This window comes from Betta splendens, chromosome 6, assembly GCF_900634795.4.
Source record: "Betta splendens chromosome 6, fBetSpl5.4, whole genome shotgun sequence".
NCBI classification, from domain to species: domain Eukaryota; kingdom Metazoa; phylum Chordata; class Actinopteri; order Anabantiformes; family Osphronemidae; genus Betta; species Betta splendens.
In genome coordinates this window covers 17,349,088-17,366,962 of record NC_040886.2, presented here as the reverse complement: position 1 = coordinate 17,366,962, position 17,875 = coordinate 17,349,088, and the positions used below count along the sequence as shown (strand labels likewise).

Below are 17,875 nucleotides of genomic sequence, written 5' to 3'. Positions count from 1 at the left end.
GTGCTGCTGACCTGCACAGCTCATCCTCTGCTGGTTCTGCTATAAAAGAGGATGAGCAGAGCCTTCTCAACGTCACATCTCCTACTTTGCTCCCTGCAGTAAAGAGCTGAAGCTCAGTGACTGTTACTGATCCTACTACTACAGCTGCTGCTGCTTCAACCTGACTGTTGTGTTTCACTCTGCAGCTCGTCGGTCACATGGCAGCCATGAAGAGCATCCTGGGTCTCCTGGTTCTGTTTGCAGTCTCAGCCTGGACCGAAGCCATGGTGAGTCTGTGAGATCCAACACGTTCTGCTCTGGTTGTTCAGCGACGCCACAGAAACACTTTTGTGTCTTTTCTGGCGCAGGTTGTGAACAGAGCAGGTGCAAACAGTGACACAGAAGCTGAGGGAGGCCTGTCCGTCTCAGAGCTGCTGGGCAGAGCCAACAGAAACCTCAGTGAGTCTCATTCATTACATCATCACATGTAGATTCAGTTTTTGACTGGGTGGGTGAAGGTTCAAATCCCCAACAGACCAGCAGCTGCTGGAAGCCAGCTATTATTTAATGCTCCTGACATTTGTGGTGTGTGATGTCCACGTCCTCTCTGCAGACCCCATCCAAGATGGCTTCCAGCTGCGAGGCGACATCGCTGTTCCCAACCACAGGAACGCTGACCCCTGCACTCAGACTGGCTGCATGTGGCCTAAAGCCTGTGATGGCAACGTCTACATTCCCTACCTCATTGATAGAGTGTACAGTAAGTCTGCATGACTCAACACTAAAGGTGTATCCCTCTAGTGCTGGAAATACATTTAACATTAGTGTGGTTTTGTGTTTGCGTTTCCACCTCCAGCCGCTAAGCAGCTCAGTGTCATCACAAGTGGCCTCAACTCCTTCTCCAACTCCACCTGCATCCGCTTCATCCCCTACACAAACCAGACAGACTACATCTACATACAGTCTCTCAGTGGGTAAGTGATGGAATAGTTATGTCCTTGACCAGTAACACCAGTAAACCTTATTCTGTTGCTTCTCCACTGCTACACCTCATACACCCAACACTAAACCTACCTAACACGTGCTTGTCTCCACTGATGTTCTCCCTGTTCTCCATGGTTTCTATAGATGCTACTCCTATGTGGGTCGTATTGGAGGTCAACAGACCGTGTCACTAAACTCTGCAGGTTGCATTTATTTTGGAGCAACCCAACATGAGCTGCTCCACGTTCTGGGCTTTGACCATGAGCAGTGCCGCTCCGACCGGGACCAGCACGTCCAGATTCTGCTGCAGAACGTCATCCCTGGTACGCTGCAGAGCCCTGGACTGATCATCAGCTCAGAGATTTATGCTCACTTCAAATGTTCCTGACGTATCAGAAGGAAATCACCACTAACACTTCATAATATGCTGCACAGTGAATCTTTATTGTTAGTAGTGATACTTCAGTACATGTTGATGAACTACTCTGTGCTACTGTGTTGCTCCCTGTGCTGCAGGTGAAGAATACAACTTCAACATGATCAACACTCTGAACCTGGGAACTCCTTATGACTACAACTCTGTGATGCACTACAACAGGTCAGTGTGACTGTGAGGCCTCTTTAGTTCAATCAGACAGAAGTTTCTATCTTCTACCATCACCTGGTCCATTCATCCCTGACTGTGGTTGTCTCGTTCCTACAGACTGGCTTTCTCCAAGGACAATGTGAGTCCCACTATTGTGGCTATTCCCAACCCCAACACTGTGTTTGGCACAGCCACACAGATGAGCCAGAACGACATCGACCGCATCAACCTGCTGTACTGCTCCAAGAAGCTACGCTGACCTTCATTTGAAACTGATTATCATCATGAGTTAAACATCATGTCACTACATGACATGAAGATGTAGTAAACATATTACAATAATTACTCATTCTGTTGAATAGTGTATTTTTGTGACTGATGGCTTTAAGTAATTACATTTTCATTCAATAAATAAAGATTCACTTGCAATATATGTGTGTGGTGTTTTTACATGTGGTTTGGTCTGTGGACCAACAAAGTGGACGTCCACCACAGAGGTTTTCTGTTGTTTTGTAGAGGTGGAGAACGAAAACAAACAGTCTGTAGACATGATCCAAAAATGCAAACTGTAACCACAAGCATGTAGCCACAGTAATATTAAACACACAAGCTCAGGGGGTTGACCAAAACGATCTCAGGTAGAATTTAAGAATGATAGGACACTCATATTCCTCCATATTTTCTTTGCTGAGAAATTATCATTTATTCATTCCTCCTCCAACACACCCTGGTGGATTGTTTGCTCTGGGCTCACAGACTACAACTAGTGCTTCCTGGTTTTCTCTGTACCTGCCCCAGCAACGGTCAGGCTGAGAGGGGCGGGGCTAGTCTCGGAGGGGCGGGGCTAGTTGGACATGGGGCGGGCCAGTCATAGAGGGGGCGGGGACCTCCTGCTGGAGCCCAACTGCTCAGTCCACCATTGTTTTTCCTCGCATACACTTACAGTACTAATATTCAATGGCCAGAGGTCCCACTATAGATTAATTTGAAGACAGTGAGTTCTACAGCACTGTCTGATATTCGTGGTTAGCTGTATGAGCCAGAGTTTAGCGCAGACCAGTTCAACGTATGGAGGACGAGGCCGCCCCTGCATCCTGCAACAGCCGAGAGCCAGATGCATCATGTTTCTGCACTAAGAGAAGCACAACAGAATCTAACAAAAAAACGTTCAGACATTGCTTTACATTTTTACCATAAGGTTGTATTCTATATATAATATATATATACATTCTTGGAAATTAAGCCTAAAATAAGAGCAGAAAAAAAGGAAGTTAGAATGAATTAAGCTCATGTAATGCTTTATTGTTGGTAAGGTCTCTAAAATCTCAGTGTCATTTGATTCTGTCACACCTTTAAGCAGCACATGAGGTTTTCTGTCTGTATCACAAGTGCAACACGAACGTAAGTGTTTCAGTCCCAGTGTGGCTCAGTGTTAAGTTTGTGAATGAAAAAAATCGTGAAGTACTTTTTGCTAGAGTTATTGTAGGTATGTAGGTGCATCAGCTGGCAGCAGCAATTGTTACAAAACCAGTCTTAGTACTGGTACCCAAGGGAAAAAAACAATTGGCTTCCGCTTATGGTGCAACTACTCACCAGCGACTGGAGTCCGTCTCAGTCGCGGTTTAATACCAGTCACATAATCACCCACATAAAGTACACCTGCCACCCATTCGCACAACACTCCAGGCGGTGGTGATGCCTGTTGGACGGTGGCAGACTACACCTGTGTCACAGCAAGGTCTGCTATAGCTTCATTATTTGGTTGTCTGAAGTCATTAAGAAGTCTCCGAAAATAATCCTATTTACTGTATGTTTCACAATTAAAAAAAAGTGAAATAACCCAGACTGAGGAATTTGCAATTTTTAAACTCAACCATGATACTAAATCATGAAAAATGCACTTAAAAGAGGGCAGAACTGCACAAGTTATTTTAATGTGATTGTTGTAAGATGAAATAGAGAAAAATATTAATGAGGACAAAACTTTTTCCAGTTCAACATTTATTGAAAAAAATGATCATCAATGGGACCAAATTCTTGAAAACTTTTCAGCCAATGAATCATTAGAAAATAAATATACCTTTTTTACTGGGACATAATGTTCAAGCCATTATGATAATCAAATGAGTCAGGTCAAAAGAAGGTCAGCGTAGCTTCTTGGAGCAGTACAGCAGGTTGATGCGGTCGATGTCGTTCTGGCTCATCTGTGTGGCTGTGCCAAACACAGTGTTGGGGTTGGGAATAGCCACAATAGTGGGAGTCACATTGTCCTTGGAGAAAGCCAGTCTGTAGGAACGAGACAACCACAGTCAGGGATGAATGGACCAGGTGATGGTAGAAGATAGAAACTTCTGTCTGATTGAACTAAAGAGGCCTCACAGTCACACCGACCTGTTGTAGTGCATCACAGAGTTGTAGTCATAAGGAGTTCCCAGGTTCAAAGTGTTAATCTTGTTGAAGCTGTATTCCATACCTGCAGCACAGGAAGCTCAGGTCAATTGTTTTTGCAGATTAATTGTTAAAAGTGTGTTTTTAAGGAGAAGAGCTGAGTCAACACTAATTAACAAACTAACAAACCTCTAGTAGGTTTGTTAACTAACTTAACAAACCTACTAGAACAAGTAGTACAACAACTGTTGACACTGTCAGCAATGACACAGTCATGTTTCTACATTTAATCAATTATTAAAAACACAATCAAACTGATAAGAGATAAAACCTCTTCTAAAGTAAAAGCAACAATAACTCACTGACTCATATCTTGTCCCAGTTGCTGAGGGGTCGTCTGTCCATCAAACCAGCTCCCAACCTGGACCTCCTCCCATGAGTCTGTAGATTAGTACCTGTGTGTTGAGGGTGTGAGTTAGGAAGTAAACATCAGGCTGTGCTGCTGACCTGCACAGCTCATCCTCTGCTGGTTCTGCTATAAAAGAGGATGAGCAGAGCCTTCTCAACGTCACATCTCCTACTTTGCTCCCTGCAGTGAAGAGCTGAAGCTCAGTGACTGTTACTGATCCTACTACTACAGCTGCTGCTGCTTCAACCTGACTGTTGTGTTTCAGTCTGCAGCTCGTTGGTCACATGGCAGCCATGAAGAGCATCCTGGGTCTCCTGGTTCTGTTTGCAGTCTCAGCCTGGACCGAAGCCATGGTGAGTCTGTGAGATCCAACACGTTCTGCTCTGGTTGTTCAGCGACGCCACAGAAACACTTTTGTGTCTTTTCTGGCGCAGGTTGTGAACAGAGCAGGTGCAGACAGTGACACAGAAGCTGAGGGAGGCCTGTCCGTCTCAGAACTGCTGGGCAGAGCCAACAGAAACCTCAGTGAGTCTCATTCATTACATCATCACATATAGATTCAGTTTTTGACTGGCTCCATGAGGTCTAGGTTTGTGGGTGAGGGTTCGAATCCCCAACAGACCAGCAGCTGCTGGAAGCCAGCTGTTATTTAATGCTCCTGACATTTGTGGTGTGTGACGTCCACGTCCTCTCTGCAGACCCCATCCAAGATGGCTTCCAGCTGCGAGGCGACATCGCTGTTCCCAACCACAGGAACGCTGACCCCTGCACTCAGACTGGCTGCATGTGGCCTAAAGCCTGTGATGGCAACGTTTATATTCCCTATGTCATCGCCAAGAGCTACAGTAAATCTGTCTTGACATGATCCATCACTAAATGTGCATCACTCTACCGCTGGAAATACATTTAACATTAGTGTGGCTTTGTTTTTGTGTTTGCGTTTCAACCTCCAGCCGCCAAGCAGCTTAGTGTCATCACAAGTGGCCTCAACTCCTTCTCCAACTCCACCTGCATTCGCTTCATCCCCTACACAAACCAGACAGACTACATCTACATACAGTCTCTCAGTGGGTAAGTGATGGAATAGTTATGTCCTTGACCAGTAACACCAGTAAACCTTATTCTGTTGCTTCTCCACTGCTACACCTCATACACCCAACACTAAACCTACCTAACACGTGCTTGTCTCCACTGATGTTCTCCCTGTTCTCCATGGTTTCTATAGATGCTACTCCTATGTGGGTCGTATTGGAGGTCAACAGACCGTGTCACTAAACTCTGCAGGTTGCATTTATTTTGGAGCAACCCAACATGAGCTGCTCCACGTTCTGGGCTTTGACCATGAGCAGTGTCGCTCCGACCGGGACCAGCACGTCCAGATTCTGCTGCAGAACGTCATCCCTGGTACGCTGCAGAGCCCTGGACTGATCATCAGCTCACCGCTGAAAACTTAACTCACATGGAGATTTATTCTCATTTCAAATCTTCCTGACGTATTAGAAGGAAATCACCAATAACACTTCATAACATGCTGCACTGTGAATCTTTATTTTTATTATTGATACTTCAGTACATGTTGATGAACTACTCTGTGCTACTGTGTTGCTCCCTGTGCTGCAGGTATGGAATATAACTTTAATAAGATCAACACTCTGAACCTGGGAACTCCTTATGACTACAACTCTGTGATGCACTACAACAGGTCAGTGTGACTGTGAGGCCTCTTTAGTTCAATCAGACAGAAGTTTCTATCTTCTACCATCACCTGGTCCATTCATCCCTGACTGTGGTTGTCTCGTTCCTACAGACTGGCTTTCTCCAAGGACAATGTGAGTCCCACTATTGTGGCTATTCCCAACCCCAACACTGTGTTTGGCACAGCCACACAGATGAGCCAGAACGACATCGACCGTATCAACCTGCTGTACTGCTCCAAGAAGCTACGCTGACCTTCTTTTGAATCTGATCATCGTCATCATGAGTTAAACATCGTGTCACTACAGTACATGAAGATGTAGTAAACATATTATAATATTTACTCATTCTTTTGAAACGAAATATTGAGCTTTTTCCAAGTTTTTTTGCCCCACTGAAATGAATAGAGACATGCACAACGCCTTATTGGTAATGCACCCTAACAGTGTGTTAAGGAGTTATTTTGCAATGATTGATACATGAATTTGCAATACAAACGTTTTTACAACAGTTACATTAAAGTTGTTAAAGCTTTTTCCTGAGGAATAAACTCAACATTAATGTATTCAGAATGATTTGCAAATTCAGAGCGCAATGCACCATAACATAAACTTGCATGAGAACAAGTGACCCTTGCAATTATTAAAATTGTGAAGTCTTTAAAAATCCGCATTTCAAGGTGGAAATTTGTGATAATTACATTGTCACATTATTATGTGAAGGTACAGTATAGTGGTGTTTCATTTTATCAGCCTTCGATTTTTTCTTGTCTGAAATAAATATGCATAATCACATAAGCTTTGTGCTTCAAGCTGTTAACCTTTGTTCTTCTCTCAGATAAATATATTCAGCTATACTTCTTGTTTGTTCATCGTGTTTGTTTTAAAGTCTCATTATTTCTTGATAAATAAATTAAGCATTCAGCATTACATTCAAATCTAGACAGCAATGGGTAATGCGCCCCAACAGAAAGTGGTGTCAGAAGAAGTGACCCTTGCAATAATGAATGTATGCTCATCTATTAGCATATGCAGTTTTACATTAGATCTTCAACTTTTGAATTGTCGAAATATAATATTTAGCTGTTTGTGTAATTAATCCCATATTAAAAATGTTAATACTGTTAAGTTTTCACAACACTATGACAACACAACACTAGGAGAAACCTCAAGAGCTTTCTCTAGATGGGGACATCTAGAGAAAGCTCTGGAGGTTTCTCCTCTCTCTGCTCTGATTTCCTGTGGGTCAGTGTCATAAATCACTCCCTCTGGAGTGGGAGACCTGAGTTCAAATCTTCTCTGTGTTGTGTTTATGTATACACCTTTTAACATAAATATATGGGTTTCAAATGTACAGCTCTAATTTAAATCTTTCAAGAATATTAAGGACTTTTTAGTTTTTGCAAATAGTTTCTATAGTGATACTTAGAGAAAGGTTTTCAGGAGTCATTGTGGCTCACCAGATAAAGGTTTGACTCCCACCCTGAAGACACTGTTTTGAGTCTTGATTAAGGTAACAGAGAAGTTATATGTTTTGCATGAACTTATTAAGAATATATGCAAAACAGTTCTTTATATATATTTAGCTATGCATTCAATTCCTCAGCTGTTTTTGATGCTTAAGATACTCTCAGCAGTTTTTAGCAATACATTCAGCATGGAAGCATTCACTGTGCATTTTCTTCTGGAAATGCTTTTTCTAGTTAGTATTAGAGTTGCTGCCAGCCATGCTAATGGACAGGCTAACATTAGCAACCTAAACTAACACTAACCCCCACAGTCCAAAACACGAGAAGCAGCAGTTCGTAACTTTACTCAGACTTCACAGCGCCAGCTAAAACAATACACAGTCGAATATATTACTTACTAAGTGCTCATTTCACCGTTCTGCCCAGCTGCTTTTTCTGGTTTGTCCTTGGAAGCTAGTTTGGACTGCTGCTTCGTTTACATGCAGCGCAAAACTGATGATCCATAACACACGTTCCCCCATCAGCAGTAGACCCCACAACTTCATTCAAGATGAATTGGCAGCGTTGAAGCAGATAATGCCTAAAAAATAAAGGAGTAATATTGAATTAGTTGTTGCTAGCCACTCAGAGCTAATATATAAGCTAATGTGAGCAACAAAGGGTAATGCTATTTTACAAGCAGCAGCTCGTAACTTTACTCAAACTTCACAGCGCAAGCTAAAACAATAAAAGGTTAAATGTATTAGTTACTCAGTGCTCATTTAATCATCCTGTCCCACCTTTTATTTCTGGTTTGTCCTTAGCATCCTGAAATTAGTTTCTAGCTCTTCTGAACTAACCCAAAAGTGATTAAAACAAATTTACACAGTCAGCAGGAGAATTTTCATCAACTTCAGAGAAACCGGCAGCAGTAGAGTCATTGCAGCACTGGGACATTCAGTTGTGCTTCTATCGGCGCAGAGACACAATGCATTTAGTGGTCTATCGCAGGATGCCGGCCTTTGGTTCTGCCTGAAGCCGGCTCTGGGCTCCCTACTGCGGGTGCTGATTCCTTAACTATGGCGGACAGAGTATTTGCACTCCAGCAGTCTGGCTCCGCCCCCTCTCAGTCTGGCTCCACCCCCCCTCCCAGCCTGACCGTTGCTGGGGCAGGTACAGAGTAAACCAGGAGCACTAGTTGTAGTTCTTGAGCCCACGGCAAACCATCTGCCTAGGTGTCTTACTGGAGGAATAAATGATAACTTCTCTGCATCGAAATTATGGAGCAATCATAGTGTCCTTTCATTTCTAAATATTACCCAAGGTTGTTTTGGTCAACCCCAATTGAAAATCGATAAAGTTTCCCTTAAATCATCCCACAATCAGCAACAAGCAATAATGAAAGGATTTTGTGAAAGGAATTGAGAAAAATGCATTTAAAAGTGGGCAGAACTGCATAATTTGTGTTAATGTGATTGTTGTAGAATGAAATAGAAATTATTAATGATGACAAAACAATTTCCAGTTCAACATTCAATGATAAAAATTCTTGAAGCTTTTCAGCCAATGAGTCCTGCAGGAAAACTGGACTGGAAAACCAGTCTGCAGGAATGAGACAACTACAGTCAGGGATGAATGGACCAGGTGATGGTAGAAGATAGAAGCTTTTGTCTGATTAAACTAAAGAGGCCTCACAGTCACACTGACCTGTTGTAGTGCATCACAGAGTTGCAGTCATAAGGAGTTCCCAGGTTCAGAGTGTTGATCATGTTAAAGTTGCATTTTTCACCTGCGGCGAAGGAAGCTCAGGTCAGTTGTTTTTGTAGATTAAGTGTTTTTAAAGAGAAGAGTTGAGTCAACACTAATGGACTTACGTAACACACCTACTAGAACAAGTAGTACAACAACTGTTCACACTGTCAGCAATGACACAGTCACGTTTCTACATTTAATCAATTATTAAAAACACAATCAAACTGATAAAAGATAAACCCTCTTCTAAAGTAAAAGCAACAATAACTCACTGACTCATATCTTGTCCCAGTTGCTGAGGGGTCGTCTGTCCATCAAACCAGCTCCCAACCTGGACCTCCTCCCATGAGTCTGTAGATTAGTACCTGTGTGTTGAGGGTGTGAGTTAGGAAGTAAACATCAGGCTGTGCTGCTGACCTGCACAGCTCATCCTCTGCTGGTTCTGCTATAAAAGAGGATGAGCAGAGCCTTCTCAACGTCACATCTCCTACTTTGCTCCCTGCAGTGAAGAGCTGAAGCTCAGTGACTGTTACTGATCCTACTACTACAGCTGCTGCTGCTTCAACCTGACTGTTGTGTTTCACTCTGCAGCTCGTTGGTCACATGGCAGCCATGAAGAGCATCCTGGGTCTCCTGGTTCTGTTTGCAGTCTCAGCCTGGACCGAAGCCATGGTGAGTCTGTGAGATCCAACACGTTCTGCTCTGGTTGTTCAGCGACGCCACAGAAACACTTTTGTGTCTTTTCTGGCGCAGGTTGTGAACAGAGCAGGTGCAGACAGTGACACAGAAGCTGAGGGAGGCCTGTCCGTCTCAGAGCTGCTGGGCAGAGCCAACAGAAACCTCAGTGAGTCTCATTCATTACATCATCACATGTAGATTCAGTTTTTGACTGGGTGGGTGAAGGTTCAAATCCCCAACAGACCAGCAGCTGCTGGAAGCCAGCTGTTATTTAATGCTCCTGACATTTGTGGTGTGTGATGTCCACGTCCTCTCTGCAGACCCCATCCAAGATGGCTTCCAGCTGCGAGGCGACATTGCTGTTCCCAACCACAGGAACGCTGACCCCTGCACTCAGACTGGCTGCATGTGGCCTAAAGCGTCTGATGGCAAAGTTTATATTCCCTACGTCATCACTAGCAACTACAGTAAGTCTGCATAATTCAGCACTAAATGTGCATCACGCCAATGCTGAAAATACTGTTTGATTTAACATCATTGGTTTTGTGTTTGTTTTTCCACCTCTAGCTGCTCAGCAGGTCAGTATTATCAGAAGTGGCCTTAACTCCTTCTCCAACTGCACCTGCATTCGCTTTATTCCCCGCCATAAACAATCAAACTACATCAACATAAAGTCTCTCAGTGGGTGTGTAACAGCTGTTCTCAAACATCAGAAAGAGCTTTAAATCAAATCAAACAGCTTTTCACCACAGGAACCTACTGGTTTTTGTAGCTGTAGAAGGATGAACCATGTTCATTGTGATTCTCCGTGGTCTCTGTAGATGCTACTCCTCCGTGGGTCGTGTTGGAGGTGAACAGACCGTGTCAATAAGCCTTCTAGGCTGCGTGAACTTTGGCATAGTCCAACACGAGCTGCTCCACGTTCTGGGCTTTGACCATGAGCAGTGTCGCTCCGATCGGGACCAGCACGTCCAGATCCTGCTGCAGAACGTCATCTCTGGTACGCTGCCGAGCCCTGGACTGATCATCAGCTCATCGCTGAACACTGTTCCTGACGTATCACATGCAAATCACCACTAACACTTTATATTATCCTGCACAATGAAACTTTTTTTATTTATCCTTATTCCTTCTTGATGAACTACTCTGTGCTACTGTGTTGCTTCCTGTGCTGCAGGTATGGAATATAACTTTAATAAGATCAACACTCTGAACCTGGGAACTCCTTATGACTACAACTCTGTGATGCACTACAACAGGTCAGTGTGACTGTGAGGCCTCTTTAGTTCAATCAGACAGAAGTTTCTATCTTCTACCATCACCTGGTCCATTCATCCCTGACTGTGGTTGTCTCGTTCCTACAGACTGGCTTTCTCCAAGGACAATGTGAGTCCCACTATTGTGGCTATTCCCAACCCCAACACTGTGTTTGGCACAGCCACACAGATGAGCCAGAACGACATCGACCGCATCAACCTGCTGTACTGCTCCAAGAAGCTACGCTGACCTCCCTTTGAATTCATAAATATCTGCTCAGGGCTTTAACATTTGCTCAACATTGTTTCATTCAATTAAGTTGTATTTACTCATTAAATTTTCATCTGAAACATCTCATTGTGTAATGTCTATTTGAATATTGAAATATTGTCATATTTTTGTGAGGTTTCTAAAATGTAATATTCTAATGGAATTAAGCAAACCTGATATTTGCATTATGCAGGTCAGGAGCCATATGATAAACCAGGTGTGTCTAGAGTCAACATTCTCACAACGTGGCCTAATGTTTTTTTGACAATGATTTTCCCTCCACAGGCAGATTTGGTTTAGTTAAGGTGGGAACCGGCAGCATGTTTTCAAGGCAGTGCATAGGTTATCTCAGCTGCACACAGATACACAGGGTTTAAAACAGCAGCCGCGGCCGGGTCCAGGTGGTATCACTGTGAACATGGCTTTGTTAAAGAGCGCGCTGGGGCTCCTGGTTCTACTTGTGGTCTCTGACTGCTCCTGGGCTGAAGAGGTGAGGATATATTAAACATAAAAACACAATACTGTACTGGGCTCATGTCTTACTAAAGTCCTGTTTGTGTTTTTTTGTCACGTGTTTCACTCAGTGTAATCACTTTTTGCACATTGCTGACTTTGTGCTCTGTGTGTTTCAACTACTTCTGTTTCTTCTGTTGCTTTTCTACTTCTGTTCCTGTGCACTTATAATTATATTTGATGATATTAACAAATTATCCACACATACAGTACAGAATCTCTGCCACTGATACACAGTAGAATTACTGCCTTTATGACACCTGAAACTTGAACACTGAATAAATTAAATTAGTTATTTAATAATTATTAGTGGGAGAACTGCTGTTCCTAATAAAGCGGCCAGTGAATGTATAGATGTTTCACATATCACCCCCTTGATGTAGGAACTGTCCGTCTCTGAGCTCCTCTGGAGAGCCAACAAGGATGTTGGTAAGACACTTTATGTACTCAGGCATGTTCATAGGTAGACACATGACATATAACCAACAATCCTTCACGTCCTTTAACAGTGCATGGAGCGGATGAGCCCTTGGTCATGGATGACATCGCTTATGACAATGAAAATGAGAGGAATGCGGATCAGTGCACTTCCAGTGGCTGCATGTGGCCCAAGTCTGCTGACGGAAAGGTCTACGTGCCGTACGTCATCGCCTCACATTACTGTGAGTATCTGTGTCCAAAGTGTCAGGCTGAAAACTACGCAGACAACCATGTGCACCTCTGTTTGGGCCGCCAGCTGCCCGCGAGCGCTCCATCATCGAGCGCGGGCTGGAATCCTTCCAGAGCGTCTCCTGCATCCGCTTCATCCCACGAGCCAACCACAGAGACTACCTGACCATCCAGTCCATCAACGGGTAACAGGCCGCTGCACCAAAAACACTCACAGATCACTCTCCACATTTCTCACATTGAAATTAATGTGTCCACTAAAACAACCTCCAAATGCAGCTGTTACTCCTACGTTGGCCGCCGTGGCTATGCCCAGCAGGTGTCCCTGGACCGGCAGGGCTGCCTCTACCACAGCACCGTCCAGCACGAGCTGCTGCACGCGCTCGGATTCAACCACGAGCAGTGTCGCTCCGACAGAGACCAGCACATCAAAGTGCTGTGGGAGAACATCCAGAGAGGTCAGCATCTCACACGCACGCGCGCACGTGCACGCACACACAAAGACAGAATGCTTCCCTAGCCCTTCACTCAAATGTGCTCTCACCTCTAAAAGATCACAAGCCTTCTGATTCTTGTCTTGTGTTGTTTCAGGTTGGGAATACGCCTTCGACAAGATCAACACGATCAATCTGAACACGCCTTATGACTACAACTCCGTCATGCAGTACCACAAGTTGAGGACACTTCCACCTCTTATCTGTCTTACATATGCAGGAAACGTGCCTTTAGAGGTTACCACATATAATAAGCCCATATCCATCCCTGTATACTTCCAGATATGCCTTCTCTGGTAACAACAAGCCCACCATGCAGCCCATACCCAACCCGAACGTTCCATTTGGCCAAGCCACCGAGATGAGCAGCAATGACATCACCAGGCTGAACAGGCTGTACAAGTGCTAAAGGGTGAGAGAAGTTAAACACAGAAATTGATGAATGTTTAATTTCACCATGAAAAAAGTTACAGTTGCCGTCATTAACATGTTTCTGTTTTTCCACCAAGTGCTGAAGATACTCAAATTCAGGCTTCAGACCAGCTGTGTCCTACTAGACAAGGCAGATGATTGTATTCAAATGGCTTTGAATAAACTTTTAAGTACTCTTGGAAACCATTTTTGTTGCTAGTATCTTTTCAAAACTGTGTCAGTGTCTTAACAATTTTATGAACAACTCTCACTCTCATGACAAACGCGTTTCCCAGCAGCACAAACCTACAGTACAAATGTATTTGTTGTACCTGACGTCATCTTCCACCTTGTAGTGAATGTGGAGTGTCCTTTGTTGCCACTAGAGGGAAGCACGGCTGTGGATTGGCTGCTCTGTTGTGCTGACTCACTGTCAGACACCTGTTAAGAAATGATACATGGCTTATGTTGAGCAGTGAAGGCTGTTGACTTTGGTCACAGGTGAGTGGAGATGATGATGCTCCGTTAAAACGCCAATATATACTGTTAAATAAATTATTGAGATGTTTTACCTTCATTCCTGGCAAAAACCCATTTCATACATGTGTACAGATGGATGCAGCAGTGTGTTAAATCAGTGATGGGTACACTAAAATTAAAGACCTGATTATTATCCACTCTGTGTGGTGCTGATGCTTCACACTGAGATGAGCTGAGCTCAAGGTTAACGAGGAGAAGAGATGATGAGAAGAAACAGGCTTGTTTAAGATTATTCTGTTTGCTGTGGCTTCCTTTAGCTGTGTTTGAACTTAATTAATGTTAATGGTGTTATATATTTCTGTTAATAAACAGCAAAATGTCAAAAGTCAAATAAATAGGTAATTATGTAATAATTATCTTATATGTATCAATCAAATAATTTAATTAATCAGTAATTATGTAATAATTATCTTATATGTATCAATCAAATAATTAAAACATTGCAAATTATTATGCAATATTTATACTTCATTGGTATTATTGCCCCCATGAATTTGATTATTTTATAATTAAAATTTTATAAAATAAAATATTAATAGTTTTTCCATACATGTCTGTTATTTTGTCCTATTTATTTATTTGTTTTCTGTCTAAGGGATTCACCAAGTGTTCAGTAGATGTCATTATGCTAACGACTTACAGGGTTTAGCACCGTGGGCGTGTGATTTGCTTTTTACAAAAATGTTCCAGAACCATTTGTGAAGTCACACAAGTAGCACAATAATACACAATAGCCACCAAAAGGACCTTCAGAGCAACGAACCTCTGTTCACAGGCAGGACATTAGCCAGACTGTGGAAATGACAACTGTCCCTGAATGCGCCACGTAAACGTAAGATTTAAGATACTAGACGAATTTAAATGTCTGGTAGTACGTAAAATGTTTACGTGCACACTCCGCTAACTGTTATATGTTAATAGTCTAAATAAAAGTGCACTAGTTAAGCTAGCGTTAGCTCCAGAGAGTAATGCAGCAAAAACATATACCTATTCTAAATCTAAGCGAATATTTTGATCCTAGTTCATTTTTAAACACTTAGGTTTTTGGATTCTTATTTAAAATATATTAGCGATATTCTATATTTAATTATATTCTATTTCCTGTTCAAAGAGGCGCTCTTATTTTGAAAGCTTCCCCGGAAATAAAACTTTGCTTTTGTTGTTGCCCAGTTAACACTTTCTCGCGTCCCTTCCCTCCCTCCTCTCCCTCACCTCTCACCACACCGGTAGTTGTCATGGCGATGGAGTCAGCCTCGGCGTCGGCTCCAGGGGCTGTTGCCATGGAGATCCCGGCGAGAGGTGCGCTCCCGGTGGTGGAGGAAGACGAGGACTTCAGCGCGCCTCCGCCGGGGTCCGAGGAGCGACTACGGCATCGCCGAGGTGGCGGGAGACGGCGACGCGGGGTGCCGTTCAACCGGGGCGGCTACTATATGCTGATAGTGATCGGGGAGATCGGCACGGAGCACCAGCTGGAAGCCGCCAGGGCGCAGATAGAGCGGGGTGAGTGATGGACGAGCCGCTGCTGCCGATCTGTGCTCGTTGTCTGTGAGACTGAGTGAGTCGGTGTTTAGCTTTAGGGTGGAAAGTCACGCTGTAACGTTTAATTAATGTGGAGTAAACAGCGTTGACGCAATGCCCAGGACGGTGTCCGTAGGCAGGATGAGGCAGTTGCTGCAGCATTGCACCATGGGACACCAGGCATTACCCACTGCGCCCTGTTTGACTCCAAGTGCTGCAGAGCCAAGTTATATATGCAGCAGGAATGTGTTTGCTTCAAAGAGCAGTCTCCTGACGTACGACGCATGAATGCATCACCAGGTGAATCAATGTCAGCGGCTTAGTAAATGACCCCAGGTGTGTTTTAGTGTGTGGCTCTATGTGTGTGGGTGTGTGTGTGTGTGTGTTTATTACTAAGTTATCAGGCTCTGACATCATTACTCAGCTGAATAGGTTCACGCCGTGGGAGTTGGAACTCTGCTCCTCCTCTTGGTGAAGGCGGTCGGCTGCACTCGTCCCTCTCCATTTCAACTCTGAGGCTGTAAACAGATTGTGGAGCAGTTGTGAAAGATGTTGCTGTCGGCAGAGTGTTGTGCTCAGCAGTTTTCTCTCGCGTCATTGTGTCTGAGCTGGTCCCCGTCCAGATCATCAATCACACTTTTTTTCCCGATGCCCGTGTGCTGCCATAGCAACCGCATCCGCCCCCCTGACCTCCTCCTTATCGCCTGTCAGGGAGCCGACAGCTCTGCTGCTCGGCTGCAACTTCAGTATCACACCCACTCGGCTCGTTGCAGCATCGATTCTCTGGCACTGGTTGGTGTTTTAAGAGTGAGACCTCTCGTCACACGTCGGCCTGCCAGTCGCTCCTGCAGCGTACACACCGAAACAGGTCAGAGAGGGTTTAATGTGGACGGAGAGTTACCAGATCCTAAACTTGCAGAATATGCCCAACCTGCAGCGTGGCTCCTTTTCATGGGAAAGAGCATTTATGAGTGCTCAGTGACTTTACATTACTCAAGTAGTGAGAGACAAACAGGCCTTTACCAGTGGATCTGATCAACCCCCATGAGCTGAAGTTTATTGAGTTAGTGAAGTCAGAGCTGTGTAGCTCGTTGATTTTGCAATGGTAAATTGTAGCATGCAGTATTTTTGTTAATGACAGTTAAGCCATAGTCTGACCTTAAACGGTGTTTACGCTGCTCTGCCACCCCGGTGGCAGAGCAGCGGGGGTGGATGAGATCCGTCCTGAGTACCTCAAGTCTCTGGATGTTGTGGGGCTGTCTTGGGTGACACGCCTCTGCAACATCGCGTGGAGGAGGGGGACAGTTCCTCTGGACTGGACAACCGGGGTGGTTGTCCCTCTTTACAAAAAGGGGGACAGGAGAGTGTGTTCCAACTATAGGGGGATCACACTTCTCAGCCTCCCTGGGAAAGTCTATGCCAGGGTACTGGAGAGGAGAATTCGGCCGATAGTCGAACCTCGGATACAGGAGGAACAATGTGGTTTTCGGCCTGGTCGTGGAACGCTGGACCAGCTTTATACCCTCAGCAGGGTGCTTGAGGGTTTGTGGGAGTTTGCCCAACCAGTCTACATGTGCTTTGTGGATCTGGAGAAGGCATTCGACCGCGTCCCTCGTGACATCCTGTGGGGGGTGCTCCGGGAGTATGGAGTCCGGGGCCCTTTGCTAAGGGCTGTTCGGTCTCTGTACAACCGGAGCAGGAGCTTGGTTCGCATTGCCAGCAATAAGTCAGACCTGTTCCCGGTGCATGTTGGACTTCGGCAGGGCTGCCCTTTGTCACCGGTTCTGTTCATTATTTTTATGGACAGAATTTCTAGGCGCAGCCAGGGGCCGGAGGGGGTCTGGTTTGGGGACCACAGGATTGCATCTCTGCTTTTTGCAGATGATGTTGTCCTGTTGGCTTCATCAGGCCAGGACCTCCAGCGTGCGCTGGTGCGGTTTGCAGCTGAGTGTGAAGCGGCTGGGATGAGAATCAGTTCCTCCAAATCTGAGGCCATGGTTCTCGACCGGAAAAAGGTGGTTTGCTCTCTCCAGGTTGGAGAAGAGTTCCTGCCTCAAGTGGAGGAGTTTAAGTATCTTGGGGTCTTGTTCACGAGTGAGGGAAGGAGGGAGCGTGAGTTTGACAGACGGATCGGTGCGGCGGCTGCAGTAATGCGGTCGGTGTATCGGTCCGTCGTGGTGAAGAGGGAGCTGAGCCGAAAGGCAAAGCTCTCAATTTACCGGTCAATCTACGTTCCTACCCTCACCTATGGTCATGAGCTTTGGGTCATGACCGAAAGGGCAAGG

At 44.6% G+C, this 17,875-nt stretch overlaps 6 protein-coding genes across 7 annotated transcripts in view; 5 read left to right on the top strand and 1 right to left on the bottom strand.

Moving 5' to 3' along the window:
• The first annotated feature begins 84 nt into the window (after positions 1-84).
• On the top strand, positions 85-1,967 carry LOC121202312 (high choriolytic enzyme 1-like). The gene is made up of 7 exons (XM_041071251.2): positions 85-266; positions 348-438; positions 593-739; positions 836-953; positions 1,108-1,286; positions 1,480-1,561; positions 1,667-1,967. The coding sequence occupies exons 1-7, from the start codon at positions 198-200 to the stop codon at positions 1,806-1,808; spliced, it is 828 nt and encodes a 275-aa protein (XP_040927185.1). The 5' UTR covers positions 85-197; the 3' UTR covers positions 1,809-1,967.
• Positions 1,968-1,969: 2 nt separating this feature from the next.
• Positions 1,970-6,156, bottom strand: LOC121202313 (high choriolytic enzyme 1-like). The gene is made up of 3 exons (XM_041071252.2): positions 4,304-6,156; positions 3,941-4,022; positions 1,970-3,835 (listed from the first exon to the last, which is right to left on the bottom strand). The coding sequence occupies exons 1-3, from the start codon at positions 4,305-4,307 to the stop codon at positions 3,694-3,696; spliced, it is 228 nt and encodes a 75-aa protein (XP_040927186.1). The 5' UTR covers positions 4,308-6,156; the 3' UTR covers positions 1,970-3,693.
• LOC114857036 (high choriolytic enzyme 1-like) lies at positions 4,565-6,870 on the top strand. The gene is made up of 7 exons (XM_029153100.3): positions 4,565-4,699; positions 4,781-4,871; positions 5,045-5,191; positions 5,300-5,417; positions 5,572-5,750; positions 5,967-6,048; positions 6,154-6,870. Exons 1-7 carry the CDS (start codon positions 4,631-4,633, stop codon positions 6,293-6,295), a joined length of 828 nt encoding a protein of 275 aa, XP_029008933.1. The 5' UTR covers positions 4,565-4,630; the 3' UTR covers positions 6,296-6,870.
• A 2,643-nt stretch (positions 6,871-9,513) lies between these two features.
• Positions 9,514-11,523, top strand: LOC114857352 (high choriolytic enzyme 1-like). Its single transcript, XM_029153741.3, has 7 exons — positions 9,514-9,912; positions 9,994-10,084; positions 10,239-10,385; positions 10,486-10,603; positions 10,740-10,918; positions 11,096-11,177; positions 11,283-11,523. The coding sequence occupies exons 1-7, from the start codon at positions 9,844-9,846 to the stop codon at positions 11,422-11,424; spliced, it is 828 nt and encodes a 275-aa protein (XP_029009574.1). The 5' UTR covers positions 9,514-9,843; the 3' UTR covers positions 11,425-11,523.
• A 298-nt stretch (positions 11,524-11,821) lies between these two features.
• LOC114857034 (high choriolytic enzyme 1-like) lies at positions 11,822-13,739 on the top strand. Its single transcript, XM_029153098.3, has 8 exons — positions 11,822-11,935; positions 12,342-12,387; positions 12,468-12,620; positions 12,695-12,812; positions 12,907-13,085; positions 13,219-13,300; positions 13,404-13,533; positions 13,631-13,739. Exons 1-7 carry the CDS (start codon positions 11,864-11,866, stop codon positions 13,528-13,530), a joined length of 777 nt encoding a protein of 258 aa, XP_029008931.1. The 5' UTR covers positions 11,822-11,863; the 3' UTR covers positions 13,531-13,533; positions 13,631-13,739.
• Positions 13,740-15,276: 1,537 nt separating this feature from the next.
• Positions 15,277-17,875, top strand: part of map1ab (microtubule-associated protein 1Ab) — a 41,219-nt gene continuing 38,620 nt past the window's right edge. For both annotated transcript variants that reach the window (XM_029153070.3, XM_029153069.3), the window contains exon 1: positions 15,277-15,572. In XM_029153070.3, coding sequence (XP_029008903.1) covers positions 15,308-15,572 — 265 coding nt within the window. In that variant the 5' untranslated portion in view covers positions 15,277-15,307. The remainder of the gene's footprint in view (positions 15,573-17,875) is intronic.